The sequence below is a fragment of the Bos indicus x Bos taurus genome, chromosome 29, assembly GCF_003369695.1.
Source record: "Bos indicus x Bos taurus breed Angus x Brahman F1 hybrid chromosome 29, Bos_hybrid_MaternalHap_v2.0, whole genome shotgun sequence".
NCBI lineage: Eukaryota > Metazoa > Chordata > Mammalia > Artiodactyla > Bovidae > Bos > Bos indicus x Bos taurus.
Window position 1 is genome coordinate 50,632,687 of NC_040104.1, and position 23,933 is coordinate 50,656,619.

General features: G+C 46.8%; 1 protein-coding gene across 5 annotated transcripts in view; it reads left to right on the forward strand.

Moving 5' to 3' along the window:
* Nucleotides 1-23,933, forward strand: part of PANX1 (pannexin 1) — a 59,393-nt gene that overhangs the window by 18,637 nt on the left and 16,823 nt on the right. For all 5 annotated transcript variants that reach the window (XR_003509316.1, XR_003509317.1, XR_003509318.1 and 2 more), the window contains exon 2: nucleotides 19,921-20,060. Coding sequence is in view for 2 of the 5 variants with exons in the window: in XM_027531310.1 (XP_027387111.1) it covers nucleotides 19,921-20,060 (140 nt within the window). In the remaining 3 variants the exon portion in view is untranslated. The remainder of the gene's footprint in view (nucleotides 1-19,920; nucleotides 20,061-23,933) is intronic.

A 23,933-nucleotide genomic window follows, 5' to 3' on the forward strand; every position in this document is an offset into this window, starting at 1 on the left:
GGGTAATACTAGCGAACCTGTCTCACAGGATGGTGAGAATTAAATGTTCACACCATGGGCCCTAGAACCATGTCTGGGACATAATAACCATTCAGTTGCGGTTGGCTGCCCAGCGCCCTCCAGCACTGTATGACTGACAGATGAGGGCCTGCCGTCAGTAGGGGCCAGATTAACACACTCAGGGGTGCGCAGGGCAGGGCTGTAGCGCAGCTTTGATTCTGCAGCCTGAGTTTTCGGACATTGCTGTGTACTTTGCCGGAGCAGCACACTGAAAGCAGAGCGAGCTTGTACCCAGCACAGACGCTGCTAGTTTGTTCTGGATCTCGACCCTGTTCCCCACTCTTGGGACCATCTTCCCACTCCCGAGACCATCTTCCTCACCTCTTGCTGGGGAGGGTGCCTGTTCTGTTGAGTCACAACCAGCCCCATCCTCAATTTAGCCCTGCAGCTTCAGTGGGGCATCAAGACCATGGGTGTGTGAATGACAGCCCCAAGGATCTTATTAATAAAACACAGCACACCTCCCACCACCCATCCTGCCAGACCTCCTGGTGATTATCATAGCATCAAGTCTAGACTTCCCAGCATGTCACCCCATGGTGTCTTTTATCTGATCCCCACCTGAACTCTGTTCCAGGCACAATGGTCTGCTTCCCTTTGTAACATGTGCTGAACTTCAGAGACCAAGCCTGGGACTTCCCTGGTGGTCCGGTAGCTAAGACTTGGCTCCCAGCTTGGGGAGCCCGGGTTTGATCCCTGATCGGGGAGCTACATCCCACATGCTGCAGCTGAGTTTGCATGCCACAACTGAAGATCCCGCGTGATGCAGCTAAGACCCCGTGCTGCCAAGTAAATAGATAAATAGATACTTTAAAATAAATAATCAAAGACTCTGATCCTTTCTCATGCTTTTTCGCAGCCTGGGTTTTCTCCTTTCCTCCCTTTGAGTATGATTATCTGCCATGGCTCAGCCTTCATGCAGTCTTTTTGTCTGTTAATCATTAGTGGTTCATATTCTTGGCCTCCTCCGCTGGACTATAGTCTCTTCAAGGACAGGGTCCATGCTTTCTTTGTCTCTGACTCCTCTGTGGTCCCATGCCCGATAAATGCTTTTGGGGTTGAGCTCAATACCATCGAGGTCTGAGTACCTTATGGAGCGCAGCTGTGCTCTGTTGTGCCAAAGAGAAACAGAAAGAACTGCCCTTGGGGAGAACAGGGTCCTTGGCACAAGGCTGCTGGCACGAAGACTCTGTGGCCTTAAATACCCAGCTCAGAGAAACTAAGATGTCTCTCTTCTTTTCGTTTTTTGGCTGCACCATGAGGCATGTGGGATCTCAGTTCCCCGACTAGGGATGGAGTCCGTGCCCCTGATTGGCAGCGTGGTTTCTTAACCATGGTACTGCCAGGGAAGTCCCTGTCTTTTCTGAGGTTCCTTGAGAAGAACATTTGCTGCTTCAGCATCTGCATCTGTCCATGAAATCCTCCATGGTCTGTTCAGAATGTCCTTGTGTCTGCAAAGAACTGGCCACCTCTTGACCCATTGTCTAAATTATGGTAGTAGTCTCTGTTCTTCTCATTTTCCTGGAGTCACTAATCGTTGATTTGTACCAAATTTAGACACTCAAGGCCTTCTCTGATACAGTAGGCTTGCTTTGTTGCAGAAACTATAAAATCTCGCTTTTAAAAGGCGTCTTTGAGGGAGGGCAGATACAAAAGGACTTAACAGAGTTGAGTCTAGTTTCAAGCCATGACCCCATTAGATCTCAGATCCCAGCTGTCCAAGGCATGCTTTCACAATGCATGTGCTCTAAGATTTATAGAAGATAAGCAAGTATACCAGTAAGGGCCGTGAAATTCAAATAATTATAAAGGTACTGAAGAAAAGAATAAAGGATATGACATATAAATGACCCATACATCTTTGTATTTCCAGTGCTTACCGTGGTGCCTAGTACATAGAGATAAAAACAGCTACCATTTATTGAGTTCTTACTGTCTGCTTGCACTGTGGCATACATTTCATTTAATCCTTATAGGAATTCTGTGAGGTTTTGCAGATGAGAAAAATTAGGTTCAGAGAGGTTAAGTAATTTGTTAGCAAGTAAAGGAGAAAACCTAATGACTATTGGCTATAATGGGACCTTAAAGCCATATTCAGGAAATACTTTGGAACCTAATTTTTTCCCTTTAGACTAAAACCCCTTCTCCACACCTAAGTGGATTTCCGTGTTCACACAGTTTTGGCCTCTGTGTCAGTGAGGACCGGTTGTACAATTATTTTCTTCTAACCCTTTTTATACTTAAAAGGGTCTATTAACTTGCCCCCTGGCCTTAAATGAGCTGTTCCTTAATTGTGTTTTCTTAAGGCCCCTTCCCCTGCTTTGGGGGCAGTATCCATTTATCCGGTTCATTTTGGCACGGTGTCTGGTATCCCCACTGCCCTCTTACAAGGCAAAAACCGAGCCCACGTTTCCTGTGGAGGAGGTGGGACCCAGCTGGGGCTGATGCAGCGATCCATGCCTGGCTCTTACATGTCCTTCCTGCTGTGATGTTCCTGGTGATGCAGTTTGTCTGATCTGGCCCTTCCCTCCCGCCGTGGGCCCAGCCTCCATCGCTAGCAGGGAACATCCTTTTCAGTTGGTCCCCTTCACCCTGCCAACAATCTTTCTGCCACAAATCGGACTCCACATGAAGTAGCATTAGGTACTTTGTGTTAGGTTTTCACACACCAGCCATTACTGTTCTTCGCCCTGTGGCTTTTTAAAAAAAATACTTATTTTTGGTCGCACTGACTGGGTCTTTGTTGCTGCCTGTGGGCTTTCTAGGTGCAGCAAGTGGGGCAACTCTTCGCTGCAGTGTGGGCTTCTCATTGTCGTGTCCCTTCTTGTTGCAGAACACGGGCTCAGTAGTTGTGGCACACAGCCTTAGTTGCTCCGCAGCTTGTGGAGTCTTCCCAGACCTTGGATCAAACCCGTGTCCCCTGCATTGCAGGCGGATTCCTGTCTACTGTGCCACCAGGAAGTCCGGTGCTGAACTTTTTGACACTTCCCTTTGTGAATGTGGGCCTGGAGCTCAGGACCAGGCTGATGGGGAGACTGAGGTGGGCCCTTTTTCTGCTCTTCCTGTGTTATTGGCTGGCCTTGCATCCCACAGCACCACTCCTTCTTCATTCCACCCGCATCTGCTGTCTCTTCCGTGATCACTGCTTCTCAGGGTGTCATCTCGTTGGGGAAAGAGGAGGGCCGTTCCCTGGAACCGACACAAGTGTTCTCTCTCTACGTCTGGAAGTTGTCTGACCTCTCTGAACTTTTTCCTCATCTGACAAATGAAACTAAATGATAACCAGATTCTTTTTTTCAGTTGAGTGAGAGCGTCTAATTCCTATCTAATCATCCTATTTAGTAAATGACATTTGTTCCTCTCAGTGATTCTGTGATGGGAAGTAGCTTATATGGGATCAGACATAGGGAATACCAGCAAAGTATGTGAGTCGCATTGGTTCATATGCCATTTCTCCAGCACATGAATGATTTGTGCCACCAAGGAAGAAGACCGGGATGCAGTAAGCTTCAGAGGAGTATGGCACACACGATGGCTGTTCACCCCTCACTCCCCTTGGCTCCATTTGGTCACATGTCCTGTTTTAGAAGTGTTCTCTGGTGGTTCTCTCTGGTCTTTTGATTTTGTACTTGGGTGCATAACTCAGCAGCCTTCCTTACACACCCCTTTATCACACTAGTGAATGTGTTTTTATCAGGATTGTTGCTGTTTGGTTACTGCTCTAGGTACAAAATCTGCGAAGAATTTGAGTGATGTGCCTCAATCCTGTATGTTTTATAATCTCTGTTATTTCAGTGATTTTGCAGAACACATTTTTTTTAAATATACAAGTTGTTTTATGTTTGCATTGATTTCCCTTTTTACCTTCATCTACATTTTGTATTGATCATTTCATGGAAGCAAAACCTTTGGCCTGGACCAAGCTAGGACCTAGAGGTGATGGGAGGGACTTCAGGCAGGTGTCTGTTCACACTCTCTCACCTGGACTATTGCATTAGATCCCTGTCTGGTCTCTACTTCAGTTCTTGACCCCAAACGGCCAATTTTGACATATAATCCAAAGTGAAAATCAGATGTTGTTGCTTTAAAAATTCTTAAGTTATTTTCTGTGAATTATCAGTATGTTGATGTATTGGGGGGTAAGGGTCTAAATGAAAGAAAGCAGATACAAACATGGAATAGAGGAAAGCAAGGAAGGGCCTAGTGATGTTGGATCAGAATTAAAAATCTCAGCATAAACTCTTTCTCTCTCTTACACACATACTCACAAATCAGATTCTTAGCTAGGTCTCTTGTAAGGGCTTGGAAGCTATGATGTCCCAGGAGCAATGAGCATAGCAAGCGTCCAAATCTTGGTTTAAAATTTTATCACCTACTGAAAGGAATGGAGGGCTCCTTGGAGAAATGGCCAATTGCAGGGCTGGGGCAGGCAAAGCACAAGGTAAGCCCAGAACAGCTTGTGCCAGGGAGTACAGAAGTGCTCAAAACCCCAGGGAGCATGTTAGGTACAGGATCTAGTTTGCAACAATTTAAGCCTCAAAAGAAATAAAAGGGTTTTTTGGACTCTATGGGAGAGGGTGAGGGTGGGATGATTTGGGAGAATGGCATTGAAACATGTTTAATATCATATGTGAAACGAATCACCAGTCCAGGTTCGATGCATGATACAGGATGCTCGGGGCTAGTGCATTGGGATGACCCAGAGGGATGGTATGGGGAGGGAGGTGGGAGGATCATTCAGGATGGGGAACACGTGTACACCCGTGGTGGATTCATGTTGACGTATGGCAAAACCAATACAATAATGTAAAGTAAGCCTCCAATTAAAATAAATAAATTTATATTAAAAAAGAAATAAAAGTAATGGATTATAAAATATTGAAAAACAAGACTACATGAGTCTATGTTGATTATGTTGGTGCTTAAAAAATGAGGGAGGGGGAAAGGGGAAGCTCCTTTTTATAGTAAAATGCCACTAATAAATTAGAAGGAAGGATCAAGTTGGAAAACCTTCATGTTGCAGCCACAGTGGAAGTATTGGGTTCACCACTGAGTAGAAGTTAGTTGGGGAATAGAATACTTACACAGTCTAGGAGCGTCCCCCATAGATCACTTATTTCTCAGGGAAAAAGGCACTTTTACAGCAGAGCCCTGGAGGATGGCACCTTGACCAAGTGATTATCATAGGTGACATCACCTGTCATGGGGAAGCTGTCACAGGTATCTCCAGGAGTGTCCTGTGGAGGGCCCACAACCCTTTCATGGGATCCCTGCCAACAAACACAGATGAAGGCGTGTCGCACAGAACAGGGGGCCTGAGCTCTTGACACATGTTAGGGTCTTCATCGACAGAGGAGGGCTGTGGAACCAGGATAAAGTGGCTAGGGAGATGTGACATCTAAATGCACAGTGTATGGTGCAGGGTTGGACCCTGAGTGGAGGGAAAATTGCCATAAAGGATAGTTGTATTTGGCTTTTCTGCTGTTGTGTTTTCATTTAGTGATCACACTGGGTAATGTTCCAGGTGGCGCTAGTGGTAGAGAACCTGCCTGCAAGTGCAGGAGATGTAAGAGACGCTGGTTCCATCCCTGGGTTGGGAAGATCCCCTGGAGAAGGGCATGGCAGCCCACTCCAGTATTCTTTTCCTAGAGAAGCTCATGGACAGAGGAGCCTCGTTGGCTACACAGTCCATAGGGATGTAAAGAGTCAAACCTGACTGAAGCACCTTAGCACACACGGATGCACACAATGTAAGAGAATATCTTGTCTTTGAAGATATGCACTCTTCAGAGGAAAGGGTCATAATCTCAGCAACTTACTCTCAAGAGGTTCAGGGAAGAAAATGTACGTATTATACATATAAAGGGAGGGTGTGGCAGAATGTTGACAGTGTGATATATCAGTAATATTTTTTATGGTGATACTGTATTTTATAGGACTTCCCTGGTGGCTCAGACAGTAAAGTGTCTGCCTACAATGTGAGAGACCTGGGTTTGATGCCTGGGTTGTACGCTGCTAAGTCGCTTCAGTTGTGTCCGACTCTTTGTGAGCCTTGAGACGACAGCCACCAGGCTCCCCCGTCCCTGGGATTCTCCAGGCAAGAACACTGGAGTGGGTCGCCATTTCCTTCTCCTGGGTTGTATATGTGTTTGCAAATTTTACTTTTTCCCCCCAGTTTTATTGAGAGGGAGAGGGTGGGATGATTTGGGAGAATGGCATTGAAACATGTATAATATCATATATGAAACGAGTTTTGCTCTTTTGCTGTCTCGTACACAGGGTTATTGTTACCATCTTTCTAAATTCCATGTATATGCGTTAGTATACTGTATTGGTGTTTTTCTTTCTGGCTTACTTCACTCTGTATAATAGGTTCCAGTTTCATCCACTTCATTAGAATTGATTCAAATGTATTCTTTTTAATGGCTGAGTAATACTCCATTGTGTATATGTACCACAGCTTTCTTATCCATTCATCTGCTGATGGACATCTAGGTTGCTTCCATGTCCTGGCTGTTATAATTGACATATAACATCGTATAGGTTTCAGGTATGCAGCACAATGAATTGATATATGCATGTATTGCAAAATGATCACGACAGTAAATTTTGCTAATATCATCATCTTACATAGTTATTTATTTCTTATGATGAGAATTTTGAAGATCTACTTGCTTAGCTTTCAAATATACAGTACGGTGTGGTTACCTGTAGTCACTGTATCGTGCGTTACTTCCCAGAACGTGTATCTGGGTGTTTTTGCCTTTTGACCACCTTGGCGCATTTTCCTCATTCCCCTTGCCTGGCCTCCGTCAACTGCCACTCTGTTTTCTGTATCAGGTGAGTTTCGTTTTATTAGATCAGACATGTTTGTCTTTCTCTAATTTATTTCACTTAACATGATGCCCTCAGGGCCCCTCCATGATGACACAAATGGCAGGATCTCCTTGTTTTTTTATAGCTGAATGTCATTGTAATATTCGTGTAACTTCTGCGTATCTGAAAAAATGCAAAATAAAATGTTTAATTTCTAAAAAAGATATGAAGTAGGTACTTCCCTGGTGGTCCACTGGTTAAGACTTTTCCCCTTCCAATGCAGGAGGGGAGGGTTCGATTTCTGGTCGGGGAACAAAAATCCCACATGCCTCACAGGCAAAAAGCAAAAAGCAGCATTGTAAGTTCAATAAAGACTTTAAAAATGATCCACAACACAATTTTTTTTTATTTTTTAACTTTACAATATTGTATTGGTTTTGCCATATATCAAAATGAATCCATCACAGGTATACATGTGTTCCCCATCCTGAGCCCTCCTCCCTCCTCCCTCCCCTTACCATCCTTCTGGGTCGTCCCAGTGCACCAGCCCCAAGCATCCAGTATTGTGCATCGAACCTGGACTGGCGACTCGTTTCATATATGATATTATACATGTTTCAATGCCATTCTCCCAAATCATCCCACCCTCTCCCTCTCCCACAGAGTCCAAAAAACTGTTCTATACATCAGTGTCTCTTTTGCTGTCTCGTACACAGGGTTATTGTTACCATCTTTCTAAATTCCATGTATATGCGTTAGTATACTGTATTGGTGTTTTTCTTTCTGGCTTACTTCACTCTGTATAATAGGTTCCAGTTTCATCCACTTCATTAGAATTGATTCAAATGTATTCTTTTTAATGGCTGAGTAATACTCCATTGTGTATATGTACCACAGCTTTCTTATCCATTCATCTGCTGATGGACATCTAGGTTGCTTCCATGTCCTGGCTGTTATAAACAGTGCTGCGATGAACATTGGGGTACACGTGTCTCTTTCCCTTCTGGTTTCCTCGGTGTGTATGCCCAGCAGTGGGATTGCTGGATCATAAGGCAGTTCTATTTCCAGTTTTTTAAGGAATCTCCACACTGTTCTCCATAGTGGCTGTACTAGTTTGCGTTCCCACCAACAGTGTAAGAGGGTTCCCTTTTCTCCACACCCTCTCCAGCATTTATTGCTTGTAGACTTTTGGATCGCAGCCATTCTGACTGGCGTGAAATAGTACCTCATAGTGGTTTTGATTTGCATTTCTCTGATAATGAGTGATGTTGAGCATCTTTTCATGTGTTTGTTAGCCATCTGTATGTCTTCTTTGGAGAAATGTCTATTTAGTTCTTTGGCCCATTTTTTGGTTGGGTCATTTATTTTTCTGGAATTGAGCTGTAGGAGTTGCTTGTATATTTTTGGGATTAGTTGTTTGTCAGTTACTTCATTTGCTTTTGTTTTCTCCCGTTCTGAAGGCTGTCTTTTCACCTTGCTTATAGTTTCCTTTGTTGTGCAGAAGCTTTTAATTTTAATTAGGTCCCATTTGTTTATTTTTGCTTTTATTTCCAATATTCTGGGAGGTGGGTCATAGAGGATCCTGCTGTGATATATGTCGGAAAGTGTTTTGCCTATGTTCTCCTCTAAGAGTTTTATAGTTTCTGGTCTTAGGTTTAGATCTTTAATCCATTTTGAGTTTATTTTTGTGTATGGCACAACACAAAGAATCTTAAAAAAAAAAAAGAAATGAGGTAAATGAAGCGAAATATCAGTATTGCTTTAAACCTCTAGGTATCTCTTATATTATTTTTTGTATATTTGAGCTAGTTAATCTGTATGATAAAAATTAAAAAAATAATATTTAAATACATTAAGTACTTTTTTTTCATCTTTACTAGAACATTTACTTGTCTACTCAAGGCTGTGGTTTTTCCAGTAGTCATGGATGGATGTGAGAGTTGGACTATAAAAAATGCTGAGTGCCAAAGAATTGATGCTTTTGAACTGTGGTGTTGGAGAAGACTCTTGAGAGTCCCTTGGACTGCAAAGAGATCCAACCAGTCCATCTTAAAGATCAATCCTGGTGTTCATTGGAAGGATTGATGTTGAAGCTGAAACTCCAATACTTTGGCCACCTGATGTGAAGAGCTGACTCATTGGAAAAGACCCTGATGTTGGGAAAGATTGAGGGCAGGAGGAGAAGGGGACAGTAGAGGATGAGATGGTTGGATGGCATCACCGACTCAGTGGACATGGGTTTGGGTAAACTCCGAGGGTTGGTGATGGACAGGGAGGTCTGGCGTGCTGTGGTTCATGGGGTCGCAAAGAGTTGGAAATGACTGAGCGACTGAGCTGAACTAGAACATTAGTTCTTGTATTTTTTTTTCACTGGTGCACACGTCATTGAAATTGTATTCACTGGACAGTCGTCAGGTTTTACATTGGATTGATGCAAGTTCTTCTGTGTGGTCTAGACGTTCTGCGTGTGCTCAGGGACTTGGTTCTCCACCACAGGAAAGCAGCCCCTCAAACCACTGCTTATTTGTCTAGTCTGTTCTTGCTGGTATAATGCTGGCCTCATGGGTCCTTCAAGTTTCAGTCTTTGTCTGACTTCGGTCTCGCTTCTGCTCCTGCACTTAGCAGACTGTATAATATTATATTGTTCACAACATTATTCTTGATTGGGTTAAAGGAGCCCTGCCGTTTTCACTGGAGGCTGGCCAACTTAATTGTATGGTTCCTTGGCTGTCTACTCTATAGTCACAAATCCTGGACCATGTGGTCTGGGCTGTTATTCCCCTCTGTTAGGAGAGCATTGTACACTGATGGGCCTTTATCTAATTTGGTAGACCCAGAAGCAGAAAACTATCAATGCAGAAATGCCATGCAGTTTATTCCTTGGATGGGTAGTGAAATATCTAGACTCATTTAGAAAATAACATTTGATTATGTTAAGGGGCTTCCCAGGTGGCTCAGTGGAAAAGAATCCACCTTCAATGCAGGAGATGTAGGTTCAAACCCTGGGTTGGGAAGATTCCTTGGAGAAGGGAATGGCTACCCACACCAGTAGTCTTGCCTGGAGAATTCTATGGACAGAGGAGCCTGGTACGCTACAGTCCATGGGGTCATGAAAGAGTCAGACATATCTTAGTGATAAACAACAACAGCAACAGTCTTATCAAGGAGCAGATGTTAGCCCTGGTTGGGTTCTCTGTAAAAGCCAGGCTTAGTTGTAGTTGTGGAAAGAAAAGAGAACTGGTGAATCAGTTTGGTTTAAAGGAAAATGAAACTGTCATTCCAATTCAGTATTTCTTTTCTTCCAGTTTGGATTACAAGAGAGTACTTACATTTTCACACTATTTTAAAATTCCTGTGCCAGTGTCAGTTCCTGCAAAGCAAAAGGCAGAAATGAATCACGTGGGACTTGTAGAATTCATTTATTTGCTTGTGTTTGAGGCTAGAGGTGGGTTTGGGGTGAAGTTGGCTGGAGAGGTTAAAGGGGAGGCTGCTGCTGCTGCTAAGTCGCTTCAGTTGTGTCCGACTCTGTGCAACCCCATAGACGGAAGCCCACCAGGCTCCCCTGTCCCTGGGATTCTCCAGGCAAGAACACTGGAGTGGGTTGCCATTTCCTTCTCCAGTGCATGGAAGTGAAAAGTGAAAGTGACGTTGCTCAGTCATGTCCGACTCTTCGCGACCCCATGGACTGCAGCCTACCAGGCTCCTCCGCCCATGGGATTTTCCAGGCAAGAGTACTGGAGTGGGTTACCATTGCCTTCTCCGTAAAGGGGAGGAATTTGGTTCTTTTTTAGAGAGACGAATAATCCTGAGATTCTTGGAATTTTACTTTCTTTTATCATGGTTGGATCTCTTAGTTTTTGGCAAGAAAGGATCCTTTGGGGCAGACTTCCTTTGGTTTTATGTTGGTGTCAAGGGTACTGAAACCAATTTAGACCTGTTTCATTCTTAGGAGTGCTTGTTACTATTTCCTGTTTATTTTTCAGTGCTGACCACTGCCCATCTCTTTCTCTACCACACAACCAGGGTCCATTTCTACATGGTTATTCTCATTGAACCTGAGAGTTTATAATAGAATTGTTTCCTTTTTTTGGCAACCTTAAAATATAGCAAGAACTTTCAAGTCCAGTCAGTGCCTCACAGGTTGTATTATGACGTACCTGGACTCCGTGTGTGTGTGTGTGTGTGTGTGTGTGTGTGTGTGTGTGTGTATGAGAGAGAGAGATTGATGTGTGTATGTATGTAATTTACATTAAAGTCAGTTAGAACTGGTTTTTTTTTGTTTTGCAAAATTAAAACACTTTGCAAACTTTTAAAGAACTATATCAAAGTAATGTGTGTAGTTGATATCATTAAAGTCTGTTTTCCTTTTCTGCTTCCCAGGACAGCAAACCCAGCACTTACTCTTTTCTTCAAAGAAAGTCTCCTGTCTCCCTGCCTCTGTTTTGACCTTCTCTGACTCATTTTTCTTCAATAACCTGTGCATTTTGCCTTTTCTTTTTCATGTTTGGAAGATAAAGATGGAAACCCCGTTGATATGCGAGCTCTACAGCCCACTAGTTGTGAGATCTCAGGGCTCAGTTTTCCTGATCCTTAAAATAGGGTCAAAGTCCTCAGCACGGGAAGCGTTCCCTTCCTTGCTTTTTGCTGCCCTTGAGTCTCCTCACTGTGCTGGTGACCAGCTTAGAGTCTCTTCTGTTTGCAAGTTCCTCTAAAGTCCTCCCAGGCAGTTAGCTAGCTCTTTCCCTTGGTGCTTTGTTAACCTGTGGTTTTGGTGAGTTTCATCGACTTTTCAGGAAGCTCAGTTCTTGTGTCACTGTCAGTTGCATGTAGCCTTTAAATGGGGAAGCAACGTAGAAGAATTCCCACACAGCACCTGGGGAGGGAGGGTGGATGTGTCTTTGTCAGAAGATGCTGAGGGCTTTCCCAGGACTCCCAGCCCTTCAGATGCTAGCAATGAGAAGAATGGAAACAAAGCTTATCAAGAAAAAGAGGGACAGTGAAGTCCCACCTCTGAGGGGGGTGGACCTGTTACAGAGCGAGCTTCACTGGCCTGGTGCTCGCTGGCGATGGTCCTACAGAGAAGCTGTGCGGGCTGGCCCGCCTCCCTGCTCCCGTCCTGGCTCCCCTCGGGCTGGGAAGCCCTCTGGTTGTGCAGCGGCTGAGTCTGCAGCTCAGAAACAAACCTTGGCTGGGCTGCCTCAGGGAGAAGGCATGAGCTGCGCCTTGGGCTCCAGTCAGGGGTCTGGGATGTGGGCCGGGGATGGCGTGATGTGGGTCTCTTGTTAGCAGATGCTGAACCTGCCGCCACGGGGCCCGGGAGGGAATATTTCCTGCCTGTGACCTTTCATCCTCTCTGGCCAGACTCAGATGGAAAGCCCACAGCTGTGTGCACTCTCAGCCGGATGGACATGGTGGTGTTGTTCCTGGTGTAAACTGGACACGCATTTCTTGGTTTCCGTACAGTTGTGAAAGACAGTGCAGATCTCACGAAGCTACCCCCTAGAATCAGAGTGTCTTCATTCAGCCAGTGTGTGGCAAAGTGAGGCAGGCAGAGCACAGGACCCAGGCTGGAGGGCCACTGCCGGTCAGGGACTCTGTTTCCTCAGCTGTGAGAGTTTCTTACCATTAATTGAGATACTATTTATCATAGTACTTGGGAACATCTTGGGCCTTCCCAGGAGGCTCAGTGGTAAAGTCTCCACCTGCCAGTGCAGGAGATGTGGGTTCAATTCCTGGGCCAGGGAGATCCCCTGGATAAGGAAATGGCACCCCACTCTGGTATTCTTGCCTGGGAAACCCCATGGACAGAGGAGCCTGGCATGCTGCGAGTTCATGGGGTAGCAAAAGAGTCAGACATGATTTAGCGACTAAACAACAATGACAGAAGCACCCAGATAGGTGTTGTTTATTCCTACGGGGTGCTGTATGAAGCTGAGAGAGAGAGAGAGAGAGAGAGGAAAGAGAGAGTGTGTGTCTGTGTGGGTGTTCTGTGTGTGTGACTGTGTTCACCCTGCCAGCCAAGAGCTGAGATATTACTAGAGGGGATAATGCATGAGTATTTATACAGCCTGGTTGAAGGTGATTATCTGCATATTTCTGATGGCTCCAGGAGCTCAGTGGGTCAAAGCTTTATGGAGAGGGTGAGCTGGTCTTTAAAAGATGGACGTGGAGGGGCACTGACTTTAACAAGAACTAGAGAGAGGGCCCCTGGGTGGAGGGAATGGTGTGATGAAAGGCAAAGATTTAGGAGCAAATGGGGCCTGTACATGCCATGGCAGCAATGGGTTGGGTTGAAGCATCAGTTTGGATTTGTCCTCTGGGTGGTTGGGAACCAGTGAAAAACACTGAGCTGAAGGAGTGTCAAGATGACAACTGAGCTCGAGGGCAAATGATCTGGCAGCAGTTTGCAAAGGTGGGGTAGAGAGAGACCAGAAGCTGTCTTAACTAGAAGACTGCTAGGAAAATACATAAAAGACTTGTTCACCTCCCAACAGTATTATTTTTTCCAGTTTTATTGAGTTATAATTGACTGTATAAGTTAAAGGTGTACGGTGTAATAATTTGACTTACATACATCATGAAATGATTATCACAGTAAGTTTAATGATCATCTATGGTCTCATAAAGATGCAAAATAAAATAAAATTTTCCTTGTGATAAGAACGCTCGAGATTTGCTCTCTCAACTGCTTTCATGTATGACATGCAGCAGTGTTAAGTGTGTGTGTAGTTATGGTTATGGCCTTAACCCTCATAGTTGGAAGTTTGTGCATTTGACTGCCTCCATTCAATCCCCTGTCCCCCACCCCTGACTCCTGGAACTGCACATCTGACCCCTTTTTCTATATGAGTTTGTTGCTTTGTGTGTTTGTTTTTGAAGTATAATTGATCTGCAACACTGTTAGTTCCTGTTGCACAACATAGTGATTTGATATTTCTTCCCTTACAAAATGATCATCCCCCAATATTAGTTTGAAGAGTAAATAAGACAGAAGACGTGGAGTTCCATTTGAAAATGAATCAGGATGGGCCAGGACCAAGCATCCTAGCCCCATGGCAACAGTTGAGCATCCCAACACGGTGATTTAGGCCAGGCGGACGGCCCTGGGTGAAGGTGTAGGACTGCACAGCCCTGCTTGGATAGGATCCCGCACCCTCTGGCTTTGCCCCTCTCTTTCTCCTGCCTTTCACCCCCAGTTTGGCTCTTTTCCTTGTCTGGCTCTTGATTTCCTTTGTTTCCTGTTTCTGACTTGGGAATATCCAGTACCTGGGGCTCGATTTGTTCCTTTCCCTGGGTTTGACCCTGACCATTCCTAGGAAAAAGCTCTGCCCTCTCTGGTCAGTTGGAGTGTCCGCGTGTTCAAACCTGCCCCCTCCCTGTTTCCCCTGCTTTGCCAGAGGCCTGGCTCCCAGGACTGCCTCTAGCTTGGCCTCCTTGGAGGGACTGGTCTCCGCCCTGCCCCATCACTCAGTCATGTCTGACTCTTTGTGACTCTATGGACCATAGCCTGCCAGGCTCCTCTATCCATGGGAATTCTCCAGGCAAGAATACTGGAGTGGTTTGCCATGCCCTCTTCCAGGGGATCTTCCCAGCCCAGGGATTGAACCAGGGTCTCCCGCATTGCAGGTGGATTCTTTACCAGCTGAGCTACCAGGGAAGTCCAAGGAATGGTCTAGATAGGAGCATTTTAAGAGCCTAAGAGTTGAGTACAGATTCAAGTTCTGGCACCCCCATTGACTTCACAGATTTCATTGGGTGGGGGATTGCTGAACTACTTTGAGCTTCAGTTTATTCCAGAGTAAAATGAAGATAAGGTCTCTCTATCCCTTTTCCACATTTCGTTGTGAGGTTTATATGAGGTGATGATTTAAAGATGGCATGGTGTCCTGTGAGTATCAGTAGTCTTTTTCTTCTGATCTTCCATTTCAGGGGAAGAACATTTGAACATACTTGTACTTATGAGCGGGAAGGATTGAAGGCAAAAAGAGAAAGGGGCAGCAGAGGATAAAATGGTTAGATGGCTTCACTGACTCAATGGACATGAATTTGAGCAAACTCTGGGAGATAGTGGAGGACAGAGGATCCTGGCGTGCTATAGTCCATGGGGTCACAAAGAGTCGGACAGGAGTTAGAGACTGAACAACAATACTTATGAGGCTTCCTTGGTGGCTCAGTGGTAAAGAATCCACCTGTCAATACAGGAGACATGGGTTTAATCCTTGGGTTGGGAAGATCTGCTGGAGAAGGAAATGGCGACCCACTCTAGTATTCTTGCCTTGTAAATCCCATTGTTGACTGAAAAATATTAGTCACAGTCTGTAAATAGAGAGTTATTTTATTCCAGGAGGCAGCATCTCAGTAGCTCTGAGAAAATTGCTCTGAGGAGGCAGGAGAGGAGGTCAGGCTATATATAGGTTTGCAACTAGGGGAGCAGGCAATCTATACATCAAAGATTCTTGTTAAGTGGAGAGGAAAACAAGATATTAAGGGATTTAGCGTTCTTCTGTGTCTGAGAAGATGCAAGCTTCTGGGCTCGCTGAATTCATTCCTTTTATATGCCCCTTAGCTATCTGGGGCCAATCCTATTCTTTTTTTAATTTTTATTTTCTTATTTTTTTTATGTTTTTATTTTTTAACTTTACAATATTGTATTGGTTTTGCCATATATCAAAATGAATCCACCACAGGTATACATGTGTTCCCCATCCTGAACCCTCCTCCCTCCTCCCTCCCCATACCATCCCTCTTGGTCGTCCCAGTGCACCAGCCCCAAGCATCCAGTATCGTGCATCGAACCTGGACTGGCGACTCGTTTCATATATGATATTATACATGTTTCAATGCCATTCTCCCAAATCATCCCACCCTCTCCCTCTCCCACAGAGTCCATAAGACTGATCTATACATCAGTGTCTCTTTTGCTGTCTCATATACAGGGTTATTATTCCCATCTTTCTAAATTCCATGTATATGCGTTAGTATACTGTATTGGTGTTTTTCTTTCTGGCTTACTTCACTCTGTATAATAGGCTCCAGTTTCATCCATCTCATTAGAACTGATTCAAATGTATTCTTTTTAATGGCTGATTAATACTCCATTGTGTATATGTACCACAGCTTTCTTATCCATTCATCTGCTGATGGACATCTAGGTTGCTTCCATGTCCTGGCTATTATAAACAGTGTTGCGATGAACATTGGGGTACACGTGTCTCTTTTCCTTCTGGTTTCCTCAGTCTGTATGCCCAGCAGTGGGATTGCTGGATCATAAGGCAGGTGTATTTCCAGTTTTTTAAGGAATCTCCACACTGTTCTCCATAGTGGCTGTACTAGTTTGCATTCCCAGCAACAGTGTAAGAGGGTTCCCTTTTCTCCACACCCTCTCCAGCATTTATTGCTTGTAGACTTTTGGATCGCAGCCATTCTGACTGGTGTGAAATGGTACCTCATAGTGGTTTTGATTTGCATTTCTCTGATAATGAGTGATGTTGAGCATCTTTTCATGTGTTTGTTAGCCATCTGTATGTCTTCTTTGGAGAAATGTCTATTTAGTTCTTTGGCCCATTTTTTGATTGGGTCATTTATTTTTCTGGAGTTGAGCTGTAGGAGTTGCTTGTATATTTTTGAGATTAGTTGTTTGTCAGTTGCTTCATTTGCTATTATTTTCTCCCAATCTGAAGGCTGTCTTTTCACCTTGCTTACAGTTTCTTTTGTTGTGCAGATCCTATTCTTTTTTTTAAATTTCTCATCCCTTTCCCCTTGCGCTCCTCCCCCCCAGCTCTAGTGGGTGGCAGCGTCTGCTGGAGCACAGGCATTGTGTTACCTTTTGGGAGCCCTGGTTCACGTTTGGAGGCTTGAAGTCACTGATGGCTGTCACGTCCTTGTTTGGCCGGAGACACTCCATTTCCCACCGTGGAGTGGGGAGCCCGGTGGGCTACAGTCCTTGGGGTCGCAGAAGAGGCAGACATGACTGAGCAACTAAACAACAGCAGCAACATGCTTACGACTGTAAGAACATAACTGTGAGCTCAGCACGTCCCCAGCTCCATCTGTAGACTCGGTTTCCTTTCTTCCTCTTTTCTGCCAAAGCTTGCAAAAGGTTTGGTGTGAAAAGTTTAGTTATTTATGCTCCAGTGCTTTCCACCACTGCCCTGGGGGAGGCCCCTGAGGTCCCAGGACAACCCACAGCATTTTCCTTTGGAAAGATTACTACATGTTGGCTCCATGCACCATGAGGACTGGTATCTACAGGAACTTCTGGGCCAGACAGGTTTCCATGAAATCCTAGCAGCATGGTCCATTTTCACGAGAACGTGTTTGAACAGATTCTGCCAAGCAGGCAAAGTGCCCGAAACCATTTATAACCCAGGGCCTGTCTGTCTCATTGTAGTCTCATTGTATCTGCAGATTTATGTAAGCCTTGGTGTCTGGGATCTCGTTGGAAGCATTTGACAAAGGAATACTGATGCAGGAGCAAAGCGAGGTTAGCCTGGGGGCCTGTTCTGTTCTGAGCCCTCTCTTGTTGATAGAATGTAAGAACTCAGGTTTAACGGGGTCAGAGTTGGAAGGGACCTTGACATGTCTTTCCCACCCCCAGCTTATGTGTAAGCCATTCCTGGTTGGCAAGAACTTATGCTATTAGAGGACATTTTCAGATGGTGTGTGACTTTTCACAGTGATCTCCAAGGGCTCTTGCTGAGAAGTCCTTCTTTGACCTCTTTGAGCAAATGAAGAAGGGGGTTGCAGCCCCTTTGCCCCAGGAATCTGCTCTGCAGCCAGCATGGCCACCCTCACTGCCTTCTCCTGCCACGTGTGTGAAGGCCAGCTCCTCCTCAGAGGCTTCCCTGCTGGCTCCTGCAATGCGGGAGACCCAGGTTCAGTCCCTGCGTCGGGAAGATCCCCTGGATGAGGGCCTCCCCGTGGGTCGGGCATGCAACCCATTCCCAGTATCCCGGGACATCCCCTGGACAGAGGAGCCTTGCGGGCTGCACTCCGTGGGGTCACAGAGTCAGACACAACAGCGAGTAACTCTTTACTCCCGAGGACGGTGACCGTTTGTGGGTGTTTGTGTCCCTCATAAAGGGACCGGGGATGTCCAGCCTGTGTCTTCCTGTGGTCCTGTGCTCTCTGCAAGGTGGGGAGGGAGAAGATGGGCACCCCTCTCCCGTCTTTAAAGCTGTAATGCAACCTGCTGGCCACTTTGTACAGGAAGAGGTAGCGCACAGTGTTCGACTATCGGGGACCAGGTCCTCTTCTCAGAATGCAGACTCTAATGTCGGTCTCATTCGGACGTCCCAGGAGTTGTAAGTCAGTGGCGAGGTCCCTGGCTGTGTGACGGCAGGTTTACCTGCAGCGTTGTCAGAGCCGTGTGGCGGGGAGGGGGAGCCTCTGCCCCCAGGGCTGGTGCCCGTGGCGCTGCTGGGCGCGCCGCGGAGCCTCAGCGCCAGCCCTCTGCCTGCTGCCGAGGAGGGGAGAGCGGTGTCAGCCCTGCACCCAAAGCTTCATTGGCCTGTTTTCCACGGTGGCCCCTGTGAGTCAGGAGGAGTCTGCTGCTGCTCCTGCTGATGCTGCTAAATTGCTTCAGTCGTGTTCGACTCTGTTTGACCCCATAGATGGCAACCCACCAGTCTCCCCTGTCCCTGGGATTCTCCAGGCAAGAACATTGGAGTGGGTTACCATTTCCTTCTCCAGTGCATGAAAGTGAAAAGTGAAAGTGAAGTTGCTCAGTCGTGTCCAACTCTTAGCGACCCCATGGACTGCAGCCCACCAGGCTTCTCTGTCCATGGGATTTTCCAGGCAAGAGTGGGGTGGAGTGGGGTGCCATTGCCTTCCCCGAGGAGGACTCTACCAGGCAGTAAGTGACGACAGCATTTATGTGGAGACGCGGGCCTCTGCTTGCAGAGGAGAGAACGAGGTCCGGAGCCCCTCACAGAAGAGCAGCAAGTTATGAGAGTCCGCACTCTGAGCCCCACTCCCTGCCTGCGGGTTGGCACTTGAGAGCATCTGCCTTCTGAACATACACCACTTGGGCTGTAATTCTGGCCTCAACCTTCTTTTTGCTTAGAGGAGATGGAAAACTCGATTTTCCGTCCAGGGATGTATTACCAAATGTTGCACCAACTTTCTCTTCCTCAGGCTGAACGTTCACTGTTTCTTTGTTGTAAAAAGGACTCCTTTTCCTGTTCAATTTTCTGTACTGAGTTCTCCTCCTTCCCCATTCCCCACCCTTCACGGACTAAGTTGCTTCAGTCGTGTCCGACTCTGCAACCCCATGGACTGTAGCCCGCCAGGCTCCTCTGTCCATGGGGTGCTCCAGGCAGGAATACTGGAGTGGGTTTCGTGCCCTTCTCTAGGGGATCTTTCCACCCCAGGGACTGAATCCCCGTCTCTACATCTCCTGCATTCGGCAGGCGGGTTCTTCACCACTAGTACCACCTGGGACCGTCCCCACCCCCACCAGTCCTTACCCGAAACTAAACCAACTCTGCCTGTGTCCTTAATGCATGTTTGGCTCTGCTTCCTTTCCTGCTCACTTTTCCTTCTTGAAAAATTCTCTCTGATGGCCGGGTGGGCTCTCTAGTTGCAGTGTGTGGGCCTCCCACTGTGGTGGCTCCACTTCTGTGGAGCACAGGCTCTAGGCTCCATGCGCTTCAGTAGTGGCAGCGCCTGGGCTTTGCTGCTCCATGGCCTGTGCAGCAGGGATCGAACCTGTGTCTCCTTCATTGGCAGGAGGCTTCTCAGCCACTGGACCACCAGGGAAGTCCTCACTTTTCCTTTTTATGATGGTGTCTTTTCTTTCAAGAGTTCTTCCTCAACTGAGCCCAAGCTGCTGTCATGTCCAGCCCTGGCCAGAAAGCTCACAAAAGTCAGCTTTACCACGGACTCGGGTGTTTGGTTTCGGTGCTGGCCTCGCTCCTATCGCGGTGTTTGGTGACTTAGTAAACACTTGCAACCCTGAGGCTGGTGGGGAGGGGGTGGTGCGGCAGGAAGGGTCCACACACCTGCACTCACACTGACTTGAAACACTCTGTTCTTGCTTCTTAGGTACCCAGATAAGCTGCTTCTCCCCCAGTTCTTTCTCGTGGCGTCAGGCTTCCTTTGTGGACTCTTATTGCTGGGCGGCCGTCCAGCAGAAGGACTCCTTGCAGGGCGATTCTGGAAACCTTCCATTGTGTCTGCATAAGGTAATGGGGGATATTGCAGATCTCACGTCTTTGCTTTGCCTGCATGGGAACTGAGGTCCGGAGTGGCAGCACCAGTCCACAGCTGCCTGTGGCCAACCAGGGCTGTAACTCAGATCTTGAAGCCATAGCATGTTCAAATCGGAAGGAACCTCTAAGATGACTGGATCCAGCGCCTTCCTTTAGCAGATGGGAAACTGAGGCCCTCTGATTTTAGCTCTTTAGTGGTTGGCACCTCATGTGTCTCAGTCACCTTTCTATCCTTGATGCCCAGGGATTTCTGAACCATAGGAGGCTCTCAGGCCATTTTTCATGCCTCAAGGAGCTTTGTTAAGAGAACAGCAGAGCTGGGACTCAGAGCTTCCACCAGCTCCTATCCCACCACATGCAGGACCTCTTGGAAAAAGTAAGGACAAGCCTAGAGGTCAGTGGCTTCCAGTTTGTGTGTTACTCCACCATCAAGAAGCCCAGGAATGAATTCATTTGGGGGTGTTGGTTGCAGCACAGCTTTTGGCATACACGCCTTTGCTTTCTGATGGGTCCACGTGCTGCAGGGAAGGGGAGATTGCTGCCTGGGAGATAGCAGTGTCCTGTAGAGAAGAGGAGCAGGCCAGGAGCCTGCCGGGGGAGCGCAGGGGCAGGGCACACAGTGGCTTTGCAGTGTGGGGCTTGGGCCAGAGCCCCCAGGTTTGTGCAGGAGAATGTTCTCTGCATAATGAAATGGCTCCACTGGGTCTTCTCTGTGCTTGTGAAAGTGGGACTTTGTTTCAACTTGTCATTATTTCAACCACTGGTCTTTTTGTCCATCATGAAAATAAGTAGAATGGGTATCTTGGGACTTCTCATCCACCAAGGAAATCATGGTATGTTAGCTGCTAAAAAGCCAGAGGCCAACATTTGAGGCTCTCCTGCCTTGAGCACATAGCATCCTTCTTTTTTAAAAAAGAACAATGTAAATCATTTGCTGTGACTCAGACTTGTCCCCTTATGTCTGTGTATCACGTGCCATTTGGCACAATGATGCTCTCCACTGACTCCCTTCTTCTTTGGGGTTGGGCTTTCTCTTTGACTTTCTGCCTTGGCGTTGATTGGGTCCTCATCAACTTTGCATGCCTTAGTAGCCAGGACAGCAGATAATAAGGATCTTCTGCATGGATAGGCACAGTTCTAGAAACTGAATGTCTTTGTTTGCACATCTAAATGCATGCTCTTGTAGTTTGGTGGTGGTTTAGTTGCCATGTCGTGTCTGACTCTCATGACCCCGTGAACTCTAGCCCACCAGCCTTTTCTATCCATGGGATTTCCCAGGCAAGAATACTAGAGTGGTTGCCATTTCTTTCTCCAGGATTATCTTCCTGACCCAGGGATCGAACCCACATTTCCTGCATTGGCAGACAGATTCTTTAACATTGAGCCATCAGGGAAGCTCTCCTGTGGTAGTTTAAGTCCATTTATTTTAATGGTCTTCTGAGAATGGGAAGTTGTGATCAGTGGCTGGGCTGGGCGCTGATAGATCCACAGAAGAAGAATGTATATTCTAGGATTGTCCAGTGTAGGAGGTGGCAGGGATATTAGAGACTGTGAAGCTTCTAGAGCAGGAAGACGTTCAAAGATTCTGATCCAGATGCATTTTACATGTGAGGCTAAGGGCATCTTGGGAGGTCACGCCCAGGAGTCACAGAACTAGTTGCTGGCTGTAAGGTGAAAATCAGGTCTCTAGGCTCCTTTTGCCTCTGCAGGGTTGGGGAAGTCTTTTGGAATGGTGTGGGTAGCCAAGCTGTAAGTTTTTGATGTTAGTGAAAGATGGAGCTCTTTTTCTGGTGATGGTAGTCTGGCTTGTTTTGGTAGAAGTTTGGCTGAAACTCTGAGCAGAGGTCTTTCCAGATTCACAGGACTGGAGACAAAAAATTGAACAGGCCAAGTTGGAAGGACCCTGGTCAACGCCCTAGGCTTGAAAGGCCATTGCTGAGGAGTGAGGGGTAATGCAGAGTTCATCAAGCCCTCATAGGGTCTGGAACCTTGGTTCGAAGCATTTTAGCACCAATTAAATGAAGGGAATTTGGGATTGTCAGTGTTGCTAGTCTACTGCCAGTTAGAAGCAAAATTAAGGCAGTCCTCACTGGAGGAAGTCGCTTCATCCAGAACCTCAGACCCTTGCTCTGGTTTTTGCATGTGGTGTTCAGCACTCAATCAGAAATAACCAGAGTACAGGAGAAATCCCAGAACTAGAGAGAGACCCTCAGACCATGAGAGCGCCCTCAGCCCCTTGCTGTTGTACCTGCCCAGCGTCCCCCTGCAGCACCAACCCCCTCCTTTTGGTGAATGGAGGAGCCCCTTCTCCTGACCAAAGCCAGACCCGCATGTGACCCACCTGTGTTCTGGATCCCCCTCCCAGGTTATATGGACACTTCTCCCCATCTTTCTTGTCTACATCCTCAGCCCTTCCCTTCCTAAGGGCTCTCTTCCCAGTGATGTTTTAGTGAGTCCACCTCTGTAATGCGTGGTCTTGTCGAGGTCCCCTCTGCCCTCGTTGCTGAGTTACTTCTCTCGGGGGCACGTGCTGCTTGGCTTCTCTGGCATCCAGCCCTGTGGGCCACGCCCTCCTGTGGGTGCTGTCTTGTCTCTTGGGGCAGTGTCGCCCTTTGCCCGTCCCTGAGAAGCTGGGGTTCTCTCCCAGGGCACCCCCTCGGCACCCCTCCTGGAACCATCCCAGGCCCCGGTTCCTCTTACCTCCCGTGGGTCGTTGACTCTCACATCTATACCCCAGCCTGGCCTTCTCTCCTGAGCTCCAGATCCGCACGACCTGCTGAACCCTGAGCTTGGACCTTTGAAGGTCTGGCTCGTGCCTCCAGCACAGCTTCAGAGCTGACCTTCCGTCCCCTGCCTGTCCGCACTGTGACCTCTAGCTTGGTTCATGACACCAGCCACCCTGTTAGATCAGCCACAGATCTGAGGGCCACTGTGACTCTGTCTCTCTCCCCACATCCTGTCTGTCATTGAGCCCTATCAGGTCTGTTTCCTTAAGTAGCTCTGAGCCCTTCGCCCCTCGGTCTGGCCCCTGGGACTGCCTGTCATGTTGGTCGCGTTCCACATGATCACAGGGGCTCTTTTCAGCCTGACTGTTATTTTCCTGGCTTCCCTGATAGCTCAGTTGGTAACGAATCCGATGCAGGAGACCCCAGTTCAATTTCTAGGTTGGGAAGATCTGCTGGAGAAGGGATAAGCTACTCACTTTAGTATTCTTGGGCTTCCCATGTGGCTCAGCTGGTGAAGAATCCGCCTGCAACATGGGAGACCTGGGTTGGGAAGATGCCCTGGAGAAGGGAAAGGCTACCCACTCATTTCCCTAAACAAACACCTCCAGTGTCCTTATGAAATGTCTCTATTTCTTTTTTTTTTTTTCGTTTCTTACATGATATTTTATGTGTTTCAATGTCATTCTCCCAAATCTCCCCACCCTCTCCCTCTCCCACAGAGTCCATAAGACTGTTCTATGCATCAGTGTCTCTTTTGCTGTCTCGTACACTGGGTTATTGTTACCATCTTTCTAAATTCCATATATATGCGTTAGTATACTGTATTGATGTTTTTCCTTCTGGCTTACTTTACTCTGTATAATAGGCTCCAGTTTCATCCACCTCATTGGAACTGATTCAAATGTATTCTTTTTAATGGCTGAGTAATACTCCACTGTGTATATGTACCACAGCTTTCTTATCCATTCATCTGCTGATGGACATCTAGGTTGCTTCCATGTCCTGGCTATTATAAACAGTGCTGCGATGAACATTGGGGTACACGTGTCTCTTTCCCTTCTGGTTTCCTCGGTGTGTATGCCCAGCAGTGGGATTGCTGGATCATAAGGCAGTTCTATTT